Source organism: Triplophysa dalaica, chromosome 10, assembly GCF_015846415.1.
Source record: "Triplophysa dalaica isolate WHDGS20190420 chromosome 10, ASM1584641v1, whole genome shotgun sequence".
Taxonomy (NCBI): Eukaryota; Metazoa; Chordata; class Actinopteri; order Cypriniformes; family Nemacheilidae; genus Triplophysa; species Triplophysa dalaica.
Genome location: NC_079551.1, coordinates 16191814 through 16212356, shown reverse-complemented (window position 1 = coordinate 16212356; position 20543 = coordinate 16191814). Strand labels below are relative to the sequence as shown.

At 39.9% G+C, this 20543-nt stretch overlaps 1 protein-coding gene across 4 annotated transcripts in view; it reads left to right on the top strand.

Moving 5' to 3' along the window:
• Nucleotides 1-20543, top strand: part of dennd1b (DENN/MADD domain containing 1B) — an 84918-nt gene that overhangs the window by 38931 nt on the left and 25444 nt on the right. For all 4 annotated transcript variants that reach the window (XR_008907671.1, XM_056758488.1, XM_056758486.1 and 1 more), the window contains exons 6-12: nt 2346-2415; nt 4161-4241; nt 7188-7241; nt 8170-8280; nt 15021-15121; nt 18291-18336; nt 19844-19945. Coding sequence is in view for 3 of the 4 variants with exons in the window: in XM_056758488.1 (XP_056614466.1) it covers nt 2346-2415; nt 4161-4241; nt 7188-7241; nt 8170-8280; nt 15021-15121; nt 18291-18336; nt 19844-19945 (565 nt within the window). In the remaining variant the exon portion in view is untranslated. The remainder of the gene's footprint in view (nt 1-2345; nt 2416-4160; nt 4242-7187; nt 7242-8169; nt 8281-15020; nt 15122-18290; nt 18337-19843; nt 19946-20543) is intronic.

Sequence of the window (20543 nt, the reverse complement as noted above, 5' to 3'; positions counted from 1 at the left end):
TCTCTGCGTTTGGTAGGGCCTGTTTTTGCTTTAGTGACATCAGGCACTCGGGCTGGCATGGGGTTAAAACCTGATGATCCATGTTTTCCCAGCATGATTTGAGAATGTTCCCAAAAGCATCTTCTGTGCTTGAGTAGACACAAAAGAAATCTGACCTTTTGTACGTTTCATAAAAGCCAAATCCCATGAATTGGTATTAATTTATAACATTACATTTGTTTTACATTTGACAAAATCTTACACTTTATTTCCTGGTTCAAAATTTTATCCTCTCTTTGGTCTCTTTTGGACTCCGCTGTATTTAAAAAAACAAAATCCATTTACTCTTGATAGTGATGAATTTCATCTCGTAAGTGTTGTAAACAATTTAAGTTGAACTCTCAGTCACACTTTAGTTTTAGTTCATTGGTGGTCAGTTTAGCTATCAAACCGTTCGCTCAGGGTTATCAGGTGCTTCTGACCGTGAAAGGAGGCAGCTCTGGTATGTTAGGGTTTGCCAGTAAGCCGCAGATAAATTGGTTTATTCTGAATACACACGGCGCTGGAGAACCTACAGTAAAAGGGCCGTGGAGATTGGCTCATCTCGGCACGGTTCAGAGTGATGAATGGTCCTCTATCAGAGGATTTGGCAAATACAAACACGTTTTTACTTACTAGCTGTGAAGAGATTGGTCCGGGGTTCTCGGCTCCTCTCAGCCTGTTTAAAAAAAGTATAGGAAAATTGTGGACCGGATTTTTGCAAATGATTTTAAATGAAAAATAATTTTTTGGAAAGGCGTTCTCTGTGGATACCGCGAGTTGTGGTGATTTATTCAACTTAAAAACAAAAGATCTACATGCACCGGATAAAGAGTATAATGAGCACTTGTGTTCTCCCAAGCCTGCCGTGCCTTTCTGACAGGAGAGGCTCTCATTTAAATCCCCTTCACTTGTGAAAAATGAAGGATTAGCATCCCGGAGCCTCGCATTTTAAACAAGAGGGAGATAATGATTTTTTGTTGTGCGGGAAAGTAGCTCGAGCAAGGTGTCGGTCGATTGTGATGTTTTAAACAAAGCGTCAGGCTTACCAAAACACTTCAGTTTGTTTGTAAATGCTAGTGCCCCAGTCAGGGCCTCGGATCTTTCTCGTGCGCCCGTGATTTGCATGGACATTTAATTTGGATAGTGTGACCTGGTTTGCGACGGTCGTCGTGCACGTCAAAATATCGGCATCTTAAGAGATGATTGTTTTAGGTTAATGGTCAGCCAGACTCGAAAGCCTCGCGCTTGAGCGCACGTCCCTGGGAACGGCGTGCCACTGTGGCCCCCTCCGCGGAGCGGGCAATATGAAAATTTGCATTAGATACACTTATCCGTGTTTTTGTTGTCTGTTAATTCCAGTCTGCTGGAGAGCTCACTGACCCATGGAGGGATAAAAAAAGATCTCCAATCAAGACTGCGTGTGTTTTGTGGATCAGCCGGGATTAGACCTTTTTTGTTTTTCTTTCTTGAAGTGTTTTATTTCTACTCATCCATTAATTTAAACTTCTGGTGTTGGATCTTTGCCAATTAAACTAATCAAGTATTTGTGACAAACAAAGTTGAAGCTCTTTGCGCGAAGAGAATAGCCGATGTGACGAGTCTCCGCGAAGTGTCTTGTTAAAACGCGTGTTGTAATCACGCCCACGAACTAGAAAAGAAAAGTCAAAGCCTGCTTGCAGGCCGCGTTTTTAACCGGGGTTGCGTAACAAAATAAATGGTTTGTGTTCTTGCAACCTTAAAGCCAAAACAACACGTTGGCTGTGTTCCATCTTTAAAGACCTGTCAACTTCGCCAAGATCCTGTCAAGCTGCAACATTCACAACGTCTCTTGGCGAGTTATTGTGCGATTAGTTAAGACACAGCGATAAAGTGCTTCATTTTATTTGTGAAGTTCTTAAAAGTGAAATTTACAAAACACTGTATTGTACTGTAATGACTGTATGAACAAAGATGAGGCTCAGTTTGTGCATCTGGGCACAGCATGCTTGTAAACCGTCCGATCTCGCGTTTATTACAGGCTACAGTGGTCCGGTCTTGTTTTTGTTGAAGAAACCAAATACTTTAATTTAGCCCACTCCTCAAAGCACAGCCGTGGCTGGAATGTTTAAAACGTGAGTGTCAGCGAGAACCAAGAATGCGATAACAAGGTTTGCTGTTGCTTAACATGCTCACGGTTGCCTGAAGCACGCCGGGTTAAAAGTCAAGATGAGACTGGTCTGCACAGAAGGAAGATGGTGTTAGGATGGACAGCATCGTATGTTTTTATTCAATGAGAAAACAAGTTTTTATTTTTTAATAAATATATTTTTTCTCTTTTTTGACAGTTATCTCCCATGGTTTGAGATCTACTATAAGCTGCTAAATACACTTGCAGACTACTTGTTGAAAAACCAGGTAAGGCATCCTCAATTTATTGAATCAATATGACACATGAACTGAAATTTCAGTATGTACAAAAATATAAGGGAAGCAAGATGGTGGACGTTTTTTCACAAACGCTGTTAAGAAACCAAACGCAAAGAAAATGTTTTCTCACTGAGGTGGCTTTTCATGTGCCCAACTACTTATTCACAAATACCTGTAAAATTATCCTCGAACCAGCCACTAAAGTGCGGCTGCAAACTGTTTTGCTTCGCACAAAGACAAAGAAGAAAAAGAAAAACGTCATCTATAATCCTTCTCGGCAAAACTGGCACACTTGGTTGGTTGCGCTTTGCAGTGTTGTTGACATTTAACAGACCGAACATCGAACAGGAAGTCAGTCCTCGTGATATACGTGAAAACAAATTGTCAGGAAATACATGGAGCCAAATAGATTTTTTCTGAAAGTTTAGCAGCGGTAGGATAGGAGGAAAAGTTTGAATTAGGAAAAAAGGATGAAAATATTAAGCTCGCTTCAAATACAAAACAGTCTGCGTTGAGCCGTAGAGGAAAAAAAGTTGCTCTATCAGTAGGCTGTCAGTCAGCTATGCGTAACAGAGCGGCTGAAAGAGAAATGAGGAAGACCAAACCTCCTTTATACAAACAAATCATGGGCTAAGTATATTAGAGTTCAGAGGGGTCAGGATTTAAGCCCTTAAACTTTCAGTGTCATCGACCCATTTGAACCCAAAAGAGTTTTCCCGAATTCTCCCCTTTTAAAAGTTTTTTTAACATAGGAATAGTTTGCATTACAAAATTTTATTGTATAACTTTCTTTCCTCTGTAGAACACAAAAGAAGATATTTTGAAGAATGTTGGTAACAGAAACAACATCGGCCCCCATTGACTTCCATTGTATGAACACAAAACCATTTCTCAAAAAACAGACATTTCTCAAAATATCTGTCCATGTGTTTGGGTGAAAACGTGCTTTTATTATATAACCAGATTTTTGAAAACGTTTTTTTTTAAACTGGCGAACAAAAGCCAGCATGTGGACGAAATTAATTATTCGTGCGGGCAGGCGTAATCGGCGTGACTTTTGCGGTGGCGTTCCGCGTGAGGCGCCTTTGACTGACGAGGACGGACAAGAGCGATGAAGGTTTATGGCGAGGGTAAATGAAGTGTTTCCTCAGGCTGTGTTACTGACCATGCGTGTGAGCATCCAGGCTCTCGTGACAGCGGTTCACACACATGTACAAACACACGGTCGCATGTGCTGCGAGCTCTTGCAACATAGCTAATCTGGGAAGCTGCTTATAAGAAAAGCTCTAGCTAAAAACGTGCCTGACTGTTCTGTCTTTAACAGCAACATCATCGCTAGTCTGCACCCAGCCTGAGAGGGTAAATTGCACTCTTGTCGTAAAAGCTCGTAAAAGCTCAGCGTTGTAATCCCGAGGCCTGTTCTGCGGCGAAACATTTCTCCAATGGCTTCTTAAAGCCGCCCGCTCTGAGCGAGGACCTTTGGTTAATTACGAACAGCCAATGTTGGCCATAAATCATCCCAGGAATAATAAGCATCTGCCGCAGTCTAACTTACCGTCTCTTAACCTCAGGATCGCTCGTTAAATGCGTGTCAGTCGGATATATTTCTCTTCCGTAGACTGCTGTAGGAATACTTGGGGCCGGTCACGCTAAATCACGAAATTCACAGCTGACGTTGGTTTCCTTTTTTCTTTGTTTGTTTGTGCTTGATGTTCGTCTTGTTGTCCTCACAGGAAGACGACTTGAACGACATGCTGGAAACGCTGCACAACCACCCCGTGCCAAAGCCGAATATGCCAGTAAATCTGAGTGTGGTAGGTACCGGGGAGGGCTGATGGTTTGTTTAGAAACAGAAGTGGGACCGGCGGCCCCTCACTCTGATAAGAGCCGGCTGGACAGCGTTAAACCTAATGGCCGCTTTCGCAACTCATCAAATCCAACAGCAGGCACAATGACAGACTTCTGGCTGACATCGTAACTAGTTCAACATGTTTTCATTTTATTTACCTTATAAAGTGTCGATCGAGAGATGAGCGGATGATGTCACTGTCAGTATCATCATGTTCATGTTAGCTTGTAGTTCATGTCAGTTGTCATTTGTGGAACATTAATGAAATGGCTTGTAATGCTTTTTATACAGTAGAATATCGCTGCTGTCTTTCTGAAACCTCATATTATTATTAATAGTCACTATTTCTGTTTTTCGCTGGGTTTTTCAAAAATCAAACCTATAAAAAGTATTAAAAAGTGCTTGATAACGCAGTATTAATCATTTCAATCATGTCCTGAAAAATAGCAAATTCGTAGGTTTAGGAAGGACAGTGATGATATTATATAATTATGGTTGGTATTATAATATTTTATATATGTCTGTATTTTTGTTTGTAAGTAAGTCTGTTTTTTGTCGCCATTTGATGTGTCATCTTTTATTGGGCAACAGACATTAAAATGCCAACATGCTGGTTTGTCTGTCTCTGACTGTTAATCTGTAAGTCTGTCTGCCGATCTTTCTTGGTGTGTGTGTGCGCTGTCATTTTTCTCACTGTCTCTCTGTTGGTTTGTTTGTTTGTCAGTATCTATCCATTCGTCTGTCTGTCCGTCTGTCTTATCGGTCTCTTCCTTTATTTCGGAAGAACAACCGCTTACATTTTGCCAATGGGCAAGAAGTGAAAATCCAGGAAGCCGACAGTCGGTGGGTGGGGATCGAGTGTGCTGAAGGGAGAACGATAAAGAGAGAGAGAGAGAGAGAGTGCAGGGAAGTTGTGAAATCTGGAGCCGCTGCACTTATCACATGGGAGACAGTTTTTCAATTTTGCCAAATAAACCAGCTCTAAGCGTGGCATCCTGATCGTTCTGGGTCTCGTCTCTGTGTGTTTTAGTGTTGTTTTGCTTTTTCTGGAAAACAATCAAATTTGCTAAATAATTCAGGTTTTCCTCACTGCTGTATTCTCTTTTTAAATATCAAAAGTTCCTTTCGAATTAAAAGCGAAAGGCAATTGTGCTCAAGAAATCTCCTTGATGCTTTGCCCGTTAGCACACATTTATCTTTTCTATCTAAATATGGATTCAAAAAAAAAATATTAAACCTTTTATTCGCTCAAGAGCATTGCATAATTTTTTTATGTTTTATTTTGGTGAAAGTGTTGGGATTAGAGGCTGAGATGGTTAGTTAGGAAGTCAGCATCACTTTGCATGCAAGTCAAAGCCCGGTCAGTTCATCTACGAAGATTCTTTGAATTGACTGCATGTCTCCTAGCAGGGGGTGAGTTCACTTATGACTGTAGTGTTCTGGTTAACAACGCAAAAAAGTGTGTTTATACTTTAATATTGAGAAATGGGTCTTATGGGTAAAATGAGTTTCTCAAATGTTTGTTTTCATGGTTTTTGCAACTTTTCGTTGGCAAATAAGGTGATTATTACATGAATGTTCACTGCGGTTAATTTGACTAACTGGTCTTATAACAGCATGGAACAGGTCACCCAATGGTGGGCGACATAAACAAACAAATAGTAAATTTAAATGAGGACTGTCATGATATCAGATTGTGACTTTGTGGATATCACGGCCAAAATAATTCACGGTAATGACATTGAAACATCATGAAGCATTTTTTAAATCAAAAAGAATGATTTAAAATATTATCATATTTTTATATTATTTAAGATTAATTATCAATAAATCAATAACCATGTTTTATAATATCACGGTTATTGTCAATACTGTAATATATATATTCTTACTGTGAGTGCATATCACACTGTCCACATGGCAATTTACTCCCAGTCTAAAATCTCCAAACTATAAAAAAGTCCAGAGGAACTTGACTTTACTAACGGTCAACTAGTTGTCTATGGTGAACCGTGGCTGTGTTCGGGAGTGTTGGTCGGTGCTGCACACCCTGCAGAGAGCAGCAGCGATAACAAACACTCCGATAATGTGAGATTTTTATAAACACGACTGCAATGTGTTGGCCGCCGCTGAACCGCAGTCCACGACATGGAGGGCGGTCAGCTGCTCGTATGGGAAAATAAACACGTGTCAGCGCATGGAGAAGAGAACTGACTCCTTTATTAGTATCTTCAAGCTGTTTATGCTTGTGCGATTATAAAAAGATGCCCCGGACACACACATTGAAAGGCCCCAGATAGTTATTTTGACATTGAACAGCGCTTAACGCAAATCTGCCGCCTTTAGCATCACCGCATCCGAGATGAAAGAAATCCAGCATCTCGTATTAGAGGATACAAGTTGCACTCTCACATTTGCTTGTGGAACATATGCAAAGGCAGCAAGACTTTAACCTATGTGCAGAGCAACAGATGGGTACTTTTTACACATGATGAAGCGCAGCCCAGCCTAGGGAAAGAGCGAAACGCTGTACACAGGCAAACAAAAGCGCTAAAGTTAGCATGCAGCGTGGGATCTTTGCACCAGAGCCTCTTTGATCCAGACATTAAACCTGCTCGTCTGTTCAAACGTGCGCCTGGCAGACCCCTCTGATACCGTCAGAACAGAGCAGTTGGCTTTTGTACCTTAATAAAGACTTTCTCGCCTGTGTGGGGAGTCTCCTCTGGTGTCCGCAGGGGAACTGACGTTGGTTGATTTCATATATTTTATCTGTTGTCTGTATGTGTGATGTTAACAAGCACAGACACGGTGATCACCTGGAAATAGACAGCGAGAGGGTCTATAAACACTAAATACTGGTGGGTTGTATGATGGTGACCTTTACTTCATCTGTTCTGTGTGTTTCCCTCAGCATTCATGCTTCATAGCTCCTGATGTTAATGGACTCCCCACCATACCTGAAAATGTGAGTATGTGTTGTTTTACAATGCACACTACTGTTCAAATGTTTGGGGCCATTTATTTGCTTTTATAATTGAATGGTAGTATTTGTTTTCCATTGTAAACTCATTAAAACTATAGATGGACACAAAGAAGCTGTTTTGAGTCAAATCAAAACTTATAATATCTTCTAATATTTTGAAACTCTTGGCATTTGTCAAGCGTTTTTTTAGGTCTTTTCCTGCTCATCCAAGCTTTTTAAACAACACTGATGGAGTTTTTATCTATTGTGGACTCTTATTGGGTGCTTTTTCTTCATTATTGAATAAAGTCCTTTTCAAAAACATAAATAAAAGAAAAATATGTAATTAAAGAAACCAATATGTGATATAAAAATAATAAGGCACATGTCTTTATATCAAGAGGTTTGTAGGGATTTTTGTATAACTTAATATAGACATACAATAATTTCTAGAATATATCGATATGTTCATTGTGTATTGTTGTCTCGATTGGTTTGGACAAAAACTATATCAAAAAAATATCAATAAAAAATATCAAACCATGAATACCTAGATTCTGTTTAAAAAGCATCTCAAGGTCAGCCCTCAAGAATCTGGTTGAGAAATATATTTAGATTTTTTACATTTACTTTATGCATTTGGCGGACGCTTTTATCTAAAGTGACTTACATTGCATCAAACTATACATTTGTTTCTGAGTATGTGCAGTCCCTTGGGATCGAACCCATGATCTTGGCGTTGATAGTGCCATGCTCTAACCACTGAGCTACAGGAAAACCAAAATGCCCAAATTAAATTATGTAGTTAAATGTTAACTGCTTTGAAGTATAACTGTATCGGAAGCATTTGGTTAGTCACAAGATAATTCCTGTAGTTCAAGTCGTTTAATTTTTTTAGCTTGCTAAACATCTTTCATTGTCCTCATTGCAGAGAAATTTAACAGAATACTTTGTAGCGGTGGATGTGAACAACATGTTGCACCTCTACGCCAGCATGCTACATGAGCGACGAATCATCATTACCTCAAGCAAGCTTAGCACTGTGAGTTCCTGCTGTTTTCTCATTTACACTTTCAGCTTTCTTGTTACTTAAATACAAAGGAGTAATATTTTTGGGGGCAATAAATTAAGAGATCTTTTGGGAGACATCACAACTGTTGTTGAATTTCAAGAAAGGTGTGTTTATAGATCTTATTATACTGTCAGGGCTTGTATCACCAAATGTCACAGTTTAATACCTCACGATGCTTCAGGATATCATAATTGGTTTGCGATGTTATGAACTTTTTTTGTAAAATTCTGTTACTTTCACCACCTGTTATCACCTGCTCGAGGTAGGAAATAACACAAAAGCACACATGAATAAAAAATATCAATACAAGGATGTAAACTTTAAGTGTAATATTGGGAGAAATTGAATCACGATAAACCGTATGCGAGTTTGTCAGCACGGACTTTACTGTATCTATTGCTTCATCTTTGTTTTACTTCAGGCTTGTGCACCGTAGCATCAGACTTGCTTAAAATGATCACGCATCGGATCCCTGACTCGTCTGCTTGTTTTCCGTCTGTCTCTTCTGCCTGAAAGGGAGTATGCGCTTATCGCACGGGGGCGGACGGCGGTCCAAACTTTCACGACAGTTGGCGGAAAAGCGGCATGTGATGTCATCTGCTCCCTATCTCCCAGTTTCCCCCCAAGGATCTGCGGAGGGTGAGCGGCAGCTCCGGAACCAAGGGCCTCCCCTCAGACCCTGGCTGTCGGAATGACCCAATCCGTAGAGTATTTCACTCCTCCGGGCTGCCGCCCTCATACCGTGTGCTCACTGACACGAGGGGTTAGAATGTGTAAATCATTAGTCTCTTGGCTAAATTGAGTTTTCTTAACTTGATTTACTGTTTTGCGGAACGGGAGGGCAGGCGACCTTGAGTTTATGAAAGTGATATGCCCAAAGAGGTACTTGGAAGACGGTGTTATTAAGGTTCCTTCTCAAATCCCGAATCCGTCCGTCGGCGGCTTTTTTGGCAGCCTTTAGAAAAACGCAAGCGCAGACGTGTACATTTAATCAAATGGCCAATTTTGTTATGGGCATAATGATAGCCAGGGTGTGGTCGACTTCCAACTTTCTCCAGCGGGCCGAGTGGTTTGATACAGAGAGGCAAAGAAAAAAAGAAGGAATCCATTATGCATGCCGCCAGCGGGCCTTCAGTGTTCAGGGCCCCCTATGAACCTGCTGTGTCAGTCTAGCAGAACATGGCCGCACACTCGCCTGTATTGGAAAGCAAAGGAATAAATCATGATCTTACAACAATGCATCACTTGACTTATTGCTGTTTTGTGACCAGAGGTAAGGAGGTACCACTGTTTTAAAACCATGTCGCAGGCTTCGGAAGGCAGCCGCCCGTGCAGTCTTGTCATATGCCAGTATAATTGTGCTGCATCAGGAGCCTTCTAACTAGTCAGCTGGGAGGCCCCGGCGCGTTTCATCTGCGAGACCCCCTCGGCCGGCCCCGAGTCTTGACAGCCGCCTTCTCATCATGCTGTCAGTGGTATGCTAACAAGACCCGATTCTGGCTCGACCACTGAGGTTCCTTTTGGACACTTTCTCCGCACTCACATACGCGGACTTCTTTTTTTTTTACTCGCTAGTCAGCAATCCTGTTTCTCTTCTTCCTTCAAGCATCTCTCTTACCACACCTTTAATAGACATTTTACCTTCCTCGGGCACTTCCTGTTCTCTGTGCCGTTGTGTTGCGCTGACTGCTGGGGGAGGCGGATTAGTGGTGTTGGGCGCCCCGTGCCCTACCTCTGCCTTTTCTCTTCTTTTAATGCCACTTCCTTGTTAGCGATACACCTGCTCGGAGCCGCGCGTTTGTCAACAGGAGGGGAGAGAGAGGCTCCGTAATTGGGAAACAAGGAGACGGCCAGGGGAGAGAAGTCTCGCAGGTAGCAGAAGTCAGCGCAGACTGTGGCGCTGTCACCCTTGTCAGGGGAAATCGCACCTCTAGTCGCTAGTCTGCCCCAATCACAGATTCCGCTGTGAGCTTTGTTGTGCTTATCAAAGAACGGGACCCTTTTTTGGTCTTTGTCTGTTCTCTGAGAAGTTGCCATGGATATTTTTGAACCCCGGCTTCTCCCTAGATGTAGCGAATATGTTCGTCAACTTGTTTACATAGACAGGGTTCACTGGAACGAGTTCACGTCTGTGCTGTTACCAAGCGTATCTTTATACTTCATCTGGGGAATGTATTTCAGCTAGACAAAATAGTACAAATGTACTCCTAGAGATGAGCATGAATGTGGTTTGATTTTGAGGTGATAGTGCAGTGACTGTCTCCTCGATGGACAAAACCTGGGATCAAAGTTCCTGCAAGGTCCTTCCTTTTCTCTTAGTCTCGAAGGAAATTTGACTGTCTATTTCTATCTAGCTTATAAAGTAAGGGTTAGTTGTGTAAATCATGTTTCCGGCCTTTTACGTCATGTTTTAATGAACAGGCTTTGATACCTTTATGAATCAATCGGCTCAACCTTGACCGTCAAGGGATTTTATATGTCAGCAAGGAGGGTACGATTTTATAACTTTTTTATCTTTTTTATATAATGCAGACCATACGTAACTGATTCAAGCATTTTGGATGTGACATTTTCAGGCAAACCCTGAAATATAAACTCTCAGAATGTATTTCTTTCCAATATACTAAACCATCTGTTGATATTTTCTTAAACCACTGCTGATAGAGTCCAGACTATCAATCTACACTGAACAAAAAAAAATATATATATGATCTACTATTAACACAGTGTGTGGAAAATGTTACCTCAATTTTATTGCGTACATTCTATCTATATTTTTGAGTAAAGAGTATCTGAATTTATGAGCTATAACAAACTAAAAGAAATTGGGTAAAGTTTACCTAATACAGTATAAAACTAATTACTTAATAAAATTGAGTAATTTTTACCCATTGCCATTAGGAAACCTTCATCTACCCCATTATAATTGATTACAAATGATCAATAAGATGAAAATGTTTTACTTATTAAGGGAAGGTTGAATTTAACTACATTTGGTTACACAAAACACAAACGATGGAATCATTTACTTTTTCTTGAGTAACAAATAACAAACAATTTCCATATGCAGAGTCAATTAATTTACAATAAAATAAAACGCCTACAATAATAAGTGTTCTGACGTTTATTTGTCTTGGTCAAACCTACGCGAATTCTCCCTGTGTGATCTTCTGATGTTTCATAGTGTGTGGATCTTTCTGTGAAAGAAAATGTCAGAAACACAGACATTAAATGAAAGGAGCATGCAGAAAAACACACACATAACTCTTTGAATAAGAACAATAACAAAATAACTCTCTAAACCCTTCCCTTGTAACACTGTATGGTGATATAGACGATACAGAAGCCAAAACATTTGGAAAAGGCACTTTGAAGCGGCTAATGAGGCGAAAAAACGATAAATAACACCGAAAATATACTTTTATAGTGTGTTGCGAGGTCCCATCGTCACTGGACACCGTGTGAAACACAACCTACATCAACAGAACAAAATAATATGAATATTCCTGCTGTTTTTCTCCTCAGACCCCTCTATTTTTTGCACGTCACTCGCGCTGTCCTGTCGGATAGGTGCTGACAATACAACAGAAGCGCGCAAATTACAAATCTTTTACTGTATCGCAGTTAAACGATTAAACGTTTGCATTCATAATATCAACATGTTAAACAAAACGTACCTGTAGCTCGACACATTCGCCTTCCACCAGTATTAAGGCAGATGATGATGTGATTTCCTTGGCCTTGAAGTTGATGCATGCGCACTGTTCCAGGGCTAATATTTTAGGGTAAACGTTATTCAATATTTTAATGTTGTCAAATAAGGTAGAATGTATTCATTTTTGTAAATTGTACTATAGCTAATATCTTAGTCAAATTGTTGGTTGTTTTTATCAATCATATTGGGGTATATTTTAATTATTTGTTAAATTTGCGATTGTTTCTCTAAAGAAATAGTGCATGTTAAATGTACCCATTCTTATTTATTAAACCTGCTCGCTACTATAGTAACGTAAATTTATAGCTGAATTTAATGGCTTTTATTTAACACCCTACAGAAATATTTTTTACAGCGTATGTATGAGTTTTCTATTTTTAAAGAAGAAAATCAAATTGGGTTACGAATGTGACAGAACAAGAGACGACATACTTTGTAGGATTCCTGTGAATTGAAATGCATAAACCAGAAGCAATTGTAGCCAACAAATGGAATCGTCATTATAAGGAATATGGACCATTATGCATGTGACAATTCTGAAAGCCTCACGTATCTGAATTAAGAAAATAAGGCTTTAAAAAGAAATACTTTAAACTTTGAGACCTCATGTGGGTATTTAAGACACCAAACATTGACATCTGACCTATCAACTTGGTGAAAAAATGTCATGGTAAGATTTCAGGACTTTTGCATGGAATTGCCCATATACAATTTACAGAGAGCAAATGAAATACTTGAACAAATACATTCATGAATAAACCAAAATATTTTTGTCTGTTAAATCTTTCTGGGTGGAACTCATAAAAGGCATAGCAGAGTTGATGGGAGTAGTTTTCATGTATGGCTCGTAATTTGTATATGTTTATCTCTAAATACAAGTAACAATTGGGGATATGAGTTAAACTGTATTTTCATTGTTTTCTCATTGTTCTAATTAAAAAGTCAAAGAATATAGAAATCTCAGTTGTATCTTCAGTCAATAATCAGTCAGTTTGTACCTAGACGATGTTTTGTGCTCTTATGAGGATCTGGCATACTCACCTCGATGGCCTTATTGGGTTATTGGGATCTGTTGTATGTCTTAAACCTGGCTTTTGTGTAATCTGCAGTGTGGTTGGTCTCCATAGAGAGGACCTCCACTTAACATGTTCCCGGCACGCTCATTACCGCTAACGGTGGTGGTAGCTCACAGGTCTCAGCAGGATCCAGCCCCGCGTCCAAACAAACCATAGTCTGGCCTTTCTTCTAATGGACAGCTGCTTTATTCACTGGAATATTGAGCTTACACTTCATGGCCTTTTTACGACTATTTGGGTTTTCTTATTAATAATTCATTTATATTTTTTGAGAAGCACTGCTGGAGATTGAATAGCAATCTGATCTTCATCACTAACAGGACATCGTGGCTATTTTTTCTTTCGTGCCAATAACTTGCTTGGGAAAAAATCTCACGAGTTCATTTGTTTTTGAATTCCACCTTTTAATGTTTATCTCGGTTTCGCAACCTCCTTTTCTTGCCTCTCACCTTCAAAAGGAGGCGGCAGACATTCGCTTTTAAGTGGGGAATAAACCGAGCCAATTCCGCTCATCTGTGGACATTGTTTAGTTAATTGGAATGCGTTATGAAGCTTTCTTGCTCGTCTCTACGTGGTACGGAAAGGCTCCCCTCTACGGAATTAGGCGGCGGTCTGTTCGCGCAGTCAAAGAAAAGTGTTTCTTTGCAGTGCGGTGACCTCTCAGCATGATTCATTTAATGGACCTTGAGAAAAAGGATCGCGGACAGAAAGGGTCTCAAAGCTTTGATATCAACCAAACTTCACGTGGCGAGAAACGGCATAAATATTAATTTCTTTCTTCTGAAGTGCCCGGACGAAATTAGATGTGTCACGACCGGCGCTTTTTCAGGATTTTTACAACACATTTGCATACGTACAAATGCGAGACAGTAAATTACCGTTAATTAAAGCCGCTGACGCGATAGGTCATAACGTGTGCAGAGCGGTTACATTTGACCACGGTGTCGCACAATAAGTGATCTACTTTCCTTTTTTAAACGACAGCAACTCCCGCGGGCTCCGAAAACGACGCTCCCAAACGCTCCTTGTAGAAATGCGATGCGCGGCTTTGGACAGATATCTTCAACGCCAGCGGTTGTGCTTGGTCGGTTTCGGTGGTCAATTGTGATATTGTGTGTGTCAGTGAGCAGGGGGGTCTCTTGATACTTTGGAGCCATGGTTCACACATTACTGGAAGCTCCGATTGTCAAGACCCCCCCATCCAGCCCTTCTCCCTGCGGTATTCCAACAGCTCACAGTCTCTCTTGGCTAACTCATGTTTCATTCTTTGGCAATTTGCCCTAATGAAGTCCCAGAGGAGCCTTCAGACCTCTGTTCTTTTTCCATATTTAATCATGTTATTTTAATCTGGAAGATGAGGATGTTCTTGTGTGTGCGTGTGCACGCGCCACACAGGTCATTACAACTGCTAGGTAGCCATGAGGGGGATTCGGGGTGTGGTGTTGGGGTCGCATGGGTGTTCACTCATTAAACATCCGCACCAGCGATGTAATTAACAGTTCGCTTTTTGTAGAGGTAGATTATTTACTCGCTGTGTATAAGTGTAATAAAGCATCATTAATTCTGTAACACCGCCAGAACCGTGACACCTGTAGTTATGGGCTTCGGTGTATTTTTAGGGCCTCCGTTGATGTACGGATTTGCATTCGGGTTGAACTCGCCCTGTTGACATCAGAACGAACATGGAGAGAGGAGACCAAAAAATGAAAGAGTGCCAAGTGACGTTTCCTTTTTTAAACCCATTTAAGCGTTTTAAGATGAAAAGTACAGCTGCATGCTGCTTGCTCTTTTGGCCCATAATAAACCTCTTATCAAAACATTTTAAACGGCTTGTGTATTGCCAGTTTTCAAAAGGATGTTTTTTATCACCTGCCATTTCAAGGAGCACTAATGTTTGTTTCTGTGTTTTCTCCTTGAAGTTAACTGCATGCGTGCATGGATCCACCGCCATGCTCTACCCCATGCACTGGCAGCACATCTTCATCCCCGTTCTTCCTCCTCATCTGTTAGACTACTGCTGGTAAGAGCTTTATCATCTGTACACGCATACAAATGCATACAATCGGCTTCTTAACTTTTCTGAATTCTGGTTTGTTTGCACATCTGCAGTTTTCATTTGAGTTGTACAGAATGTGAAGGGACGTAGACAGAAATCTGTTGAGTGGAATTTGGAGCTGACAGTATTGCACTTTTTATGTTTTTGAATTGATAGTCAAATTTTCCAACATGTTTAATTAATAAACGTATGAATTCTTCTAGATTTCAGTAGTGCAGTTGTAATAATGAGTTGTTTAGGAAAGTTTACAGTAGTGAGGCCATTGATAGAGATGAATAATCTGAGGGGGTTATCTGGAGTAATGGTCGATTGCTATCCCATGCATCATTAAACATAGATATACGTATATAGACGCACGTAAACGGTCAACTGTGTTGTGTTTTATCCAACGTGATTTTCAATGGGTTTAAACTACACATTTGATCAATGTGTGTGTTCTCTAGGAATCAAACTCATGACATTTGTTCTGCTTTTGAAATGTTCTACCTTTAGAGATTACGAGATGGTTGAGATTACGTCATTTGTTTACCCCAGCATTTATTCAGTCCACAACTACCTTCCAAAACATCCCTCACCCTAATGAACATCTTTATCATCCCTGAGATCTCAGATTTATAGGCGCCAATGCCACCGTAACACCAAGTCCAACAAGCTAGTATTTTTCCTTTCACTTCATATACAACAGACAGGCAGATTTCTACATGCCGACCGTGGGTTGAAACCGTGACCGCACTCTCAACGTACAGCCCTGCTCTATAGCGGAACTCTATACCCTTAAATTGACAGACATGTGCCGTCATGCTTGACACCAGAGCCTCATGTTTTCGAACATATTTGCGGTCGAATAACACAACAGTTTGTAAATGCGGTCGTTTACGTCATGTCACGTACAGAATAAACCGTTTTTAACAGCAGGCCCATTTTGCAGGCTGTTTTGTTATATAATTACACTACGGAAACAACATTATCATATTGTTTTAGAAGGGAGCGCATGGGTCATAATGAGCGATATTAGACATGATGGGAATAGAACCGGCGTAACAAAGTTACACTCGACAACAATGACGTGACATGGCTCACCCCAGCGCGCCTGCATGTCAGATAAATCCGCGGCCTTAACAGATGCAGCAGGCGAGACTGTAGCTTATTAGCCGCGTAACCTGATTGAGCGCGAGCTGCAGCGGCTACCCAAACCTATCTAATTACACAGCCCTGTCTCGCCCGAGACTCAAAAGTGACGCTCGCCAATTACACTAATCACCTTCACCGCTCAAAAGTGCCCGTTCCGGGAAACAGCCGAGGACACTAATAAAGTTTACGCATGCTGCGTCAAAGATACGGAGGGGGACACGTGTCTGAAAAGCTATTTTGTTCATTTATACCTGAAAAATACATACAGTAAAACGTTTGAAGCTTGCAGTATTGGAAATCAAAGACCAAGTTGTTAAGAAGTTCCAGATGGGCATTTCCAGCGGAATGGATGTGAGATTTTCAGTCAAAACTTGAAATATAAATATTCAGAGAATGTTTTTGTTACCGATAATTGACCGTGGACAACAAAACAAGTCTTATGGGTCAATTTTGGTCTGACATTTTTACATCATCTGAAAGCTGAATAATTAAGCTTTCTATTGATGTTTGAGTTGTTAAGGATAGGACAATATATGAAACATTGAGAAAATCACATTTAAAGTTGTCCATCAGTGGTGCTGTAGCAGGCCATCCACACACAAAAATAAAGTTTTTAAGTATTTAGGGTAGGAAATTGACAAAATATCTTCATGGAACTTGATCTTAACTTAATATCCTAATTATTTTGGGCATAATTTTTTTTTTTTTTTTTGGGATTTTACTAAAAAAGTTCCCGTGCTGTTTAAGACTGGTTTTGTGATCCAGGGTCACATATAATGAATGAATCGAATTTTACTAAACCCCTGATGATGGAGCCCAGACATCAGAAAAATACTCCATGCATGAGTTTTTCTATTTTAAAAGAGAGACATATGAATGCATTAGGGATGTGACAAAAGAGCACCATGTTCATTTGTATGATATCTGTGAATTAAAGGGATAGTTCACCCAAAAATTCTGTCATCATTTACTCGCCTTCGAATTGTTCCAAATCTGTATAAATTTACAGATTACAATGAGTCAAAAGTGCCCCATAACTGTTCACCGTCCTACAATCTTCAAAATGTCTTCTTTTGTGTTCAACAGAACAAAAAAACTATTAAATAATTAGTCCTACTATGGGAGTCAATGGGGGGCAAAATCTGTTGACAGAAATTTCAATTTTGGGTTAAGTACCCCTTAAATTGTACAAACCCTACAAATGGACACAGGGAGGTTCTTCATTGACCACAAAATAGTTATTTTATTTTCATTTTAATGTGCCCGTTTATGAGTAATGTGGTCCGTTACGGATGTGACCGTTCACTTACCTCACTATGGAAAACAACTTTAAGAGCAGAGACATCACATTGGTATTTAAACCATCAATTATTGAAATCTGATCAGTATGGTAAAAAGCTAAATTTTTAGGTTGACATTTGCATCGAATTGCCCAGAAATTGTCACATTTTTTTGTTGTTGCTTTTTTAACAAACTCAAATTTCATGTTGGAGAACTTGGATCATCTGATTGTGGAGTTTGTGCAGGCTCGGGTGTGTGATGTCATGGGATGTGATGGGGGGGATGAAATGAAAACTGAGAAATTTGTTACCTTTTTAATTTAACTCCATATGAACTCCACAAAAAAGTTTTGGCAGTAAAACAAATGAATAAGAAAAAATCGTATTTCTTAAAAAAAAAAAAAAGTGTTTTACTGTATTTTCTTTTTACAATTACTTTTTATTTCTGTTTCTGACCGAGTTTCTGTTGAAGATTGTCGTGTACATGTGTTGCTTCCATTTATGGCCGTTATAGTTAAAGATTTCTAGCTGTCTATTAAAATAGCAAAATCTGTGTCTGATATAATCCATGTATTTTTATTAAAGAGACAGATATAAGCAGGTTTCATTTTTAAACCGCATTAGGAAATGGCCTAACCATTTCCTCTCCCACAATAAAAGCTTTATTCATGTCACTAATAGTTCTGTTCCTAATGACTGTGGTTTGTCTCTGTTCTCTCCAGCGCACCCATGCCATATCTGATCGGAGTTCATCTCAGCCTTTTAGAGGTAAGAGACATCCACCGTCATCTTTTATCAACGATGTCTCACTACCAGTAACAACTTCCCGATATTGCATAAAACCATAAGTATTCATCTTCCTTCTATAATCACTCCATTTCTGACACGAGGTCATAAAATCAAGCGTCCCTCTAAATCCATCACACGCTCAAACCATCATAGATGCTAATAGCGTCACATCCGCTTTGATGCATCATCGCCGAGCACAGGCAAACCTACAAAAATTGACACATTGTTTTTCGCTATTCATCTCTCGGGCGCCCACGAGACATGAAAGAGCTGAAGAAACGCGGGTGAAACAAAGAGACGGCGTGTTTGGTTATTGAGAAACGGCACGTTGGTTGGAGGCAGACCTATAGCTTAGCGGGCGGATCTGATATGGCTGACAGTGGCGGCTGTGCCGGTGTTTATCACACGTTCACCCGCTGACAGCCCGGCCCCCCCGCCCCCCCTTCCGGCTGCACGTAATTAGACCAAATCAGCACACGGGCCGCCGTAGCAGCGACTGTCAAAAATGACAAACCAGAAATTTTTTACACACTTGGCTGTTTCCCCCACCTGCACCGGAGGAATAATTATTGGATTTGTCACCACCACCGTGACTACCATTGTGTGGAAGCATTACAGCGTGCAACACAGCGGCGTTTCATTCCAAGTGCCCAAACCAGAGGCGGCTTTTATTATTTCATCAGCTGACAGAAATCACTTGCTATTAGCACTGTCATTATTTGATCATGTCGTTTAGTGTATTTGCAATCAACATTTTAGCTTTAGTTGAGTCTAAATGTTGTTTTCTTTTTATTAATTATATATTTAACATATTTGTGTGTATTTGAGACTGATTTCAGCCAAAAACATTATGAATGAATATTTGTGACAGGATATATACGGTGTCATCAGACGCGCCTGGCGGACAGGTTCACTTCCGATCTGTGTTTGTTTATTATATAACAATTTATTGTATATTATATGAAATAATATTTTATTGAATATTAATTGTATTAGATTTAATTAAAACTACAATCGTTATTAATTCTTTGCAGAGGAGTACCGCAAGTTCCATTTGGCCCACAAAGTGTTTGTTTATGTTGTTGCTGCTGAAACCGATTTTAAGCTTGTGAATAATTTGCTTTGTTTGTATTTTATAGAAATAAATTATAAAGCTCAATTCAGTATGCAATCCGGTGTTTTACATTTTACACTTAATTTGGTTTATTCCTGCCAACTTCAGTTATTGGTTTAATCGTAAAATTTGGACATTTTCAGTAAATAATAAAGATTAAATAAAAGATCTAAAGATAAATGTGCTCTGAACGTAGAAACACTGTTTAATCTGAAAATATAATGATAATACATTTATTTTGTACTTTTTTAACAGTTTGTAAAAAAAATAGCACTATGTTGTTGGAAGAGATTTAAAATATAGGTGTGTATTAGGACAGATGCAGGACACAGAAACAGTGGGATTGTTTGTAACAGTGTGTGGTGTTTTTAGAGAGTGAAGAGCAGGTCTCTGGAGGACGTGGTCATTTTGAATGTGGACACAAACACCCTGGAAAGCCCTACGGACGACTTGCATAACCTGCCCAGTGACGTTGTGAGTTTATCCCCCCTCTACACACACACACATACACACACACAGACAGTTACTAGACGTCTAAATGTGTATATAATGACTAATTATGACAATAACTTACTCAGACATGACTCACTAAATCGATTGCCTTTATTAAACGTTTTTTCACATACAAATGTCCCCTTCTGAGCCTTAGAGGGAGGTTTTAGATTTCACAGATTTAACACATCGACAGATTCAATTAACTTTTAGGGAGAAATTTTGACCAGGGCTAAATACACACATCCACATTTGCCTAAAAAAGTATGAAAAGAAAGTACAGTATTTGTTTTTGTCAGTTTTAGTTGACTTCTAGTTAAAAGTTTGTGCTTAAAGTATAGCTATGAAAACCCCCACACACATACACATTATCGTTCTTTCTGTTTGTCTTTGTTCTAAGCCCACAGACACGCACACAAACATGATTGCCACTTTCACACATTCAGTTGTTGTCTGTCTTCCTCGCCCACCTGCACGTTTAAACAAACTCTCTCTCTCTCCGGTCAGAGGTGCACACTGAGTCTCTGTCCTCTCATCATTAGCACCCGCAGATCCTCAAACTGCGCTCTGCAAACTCGCC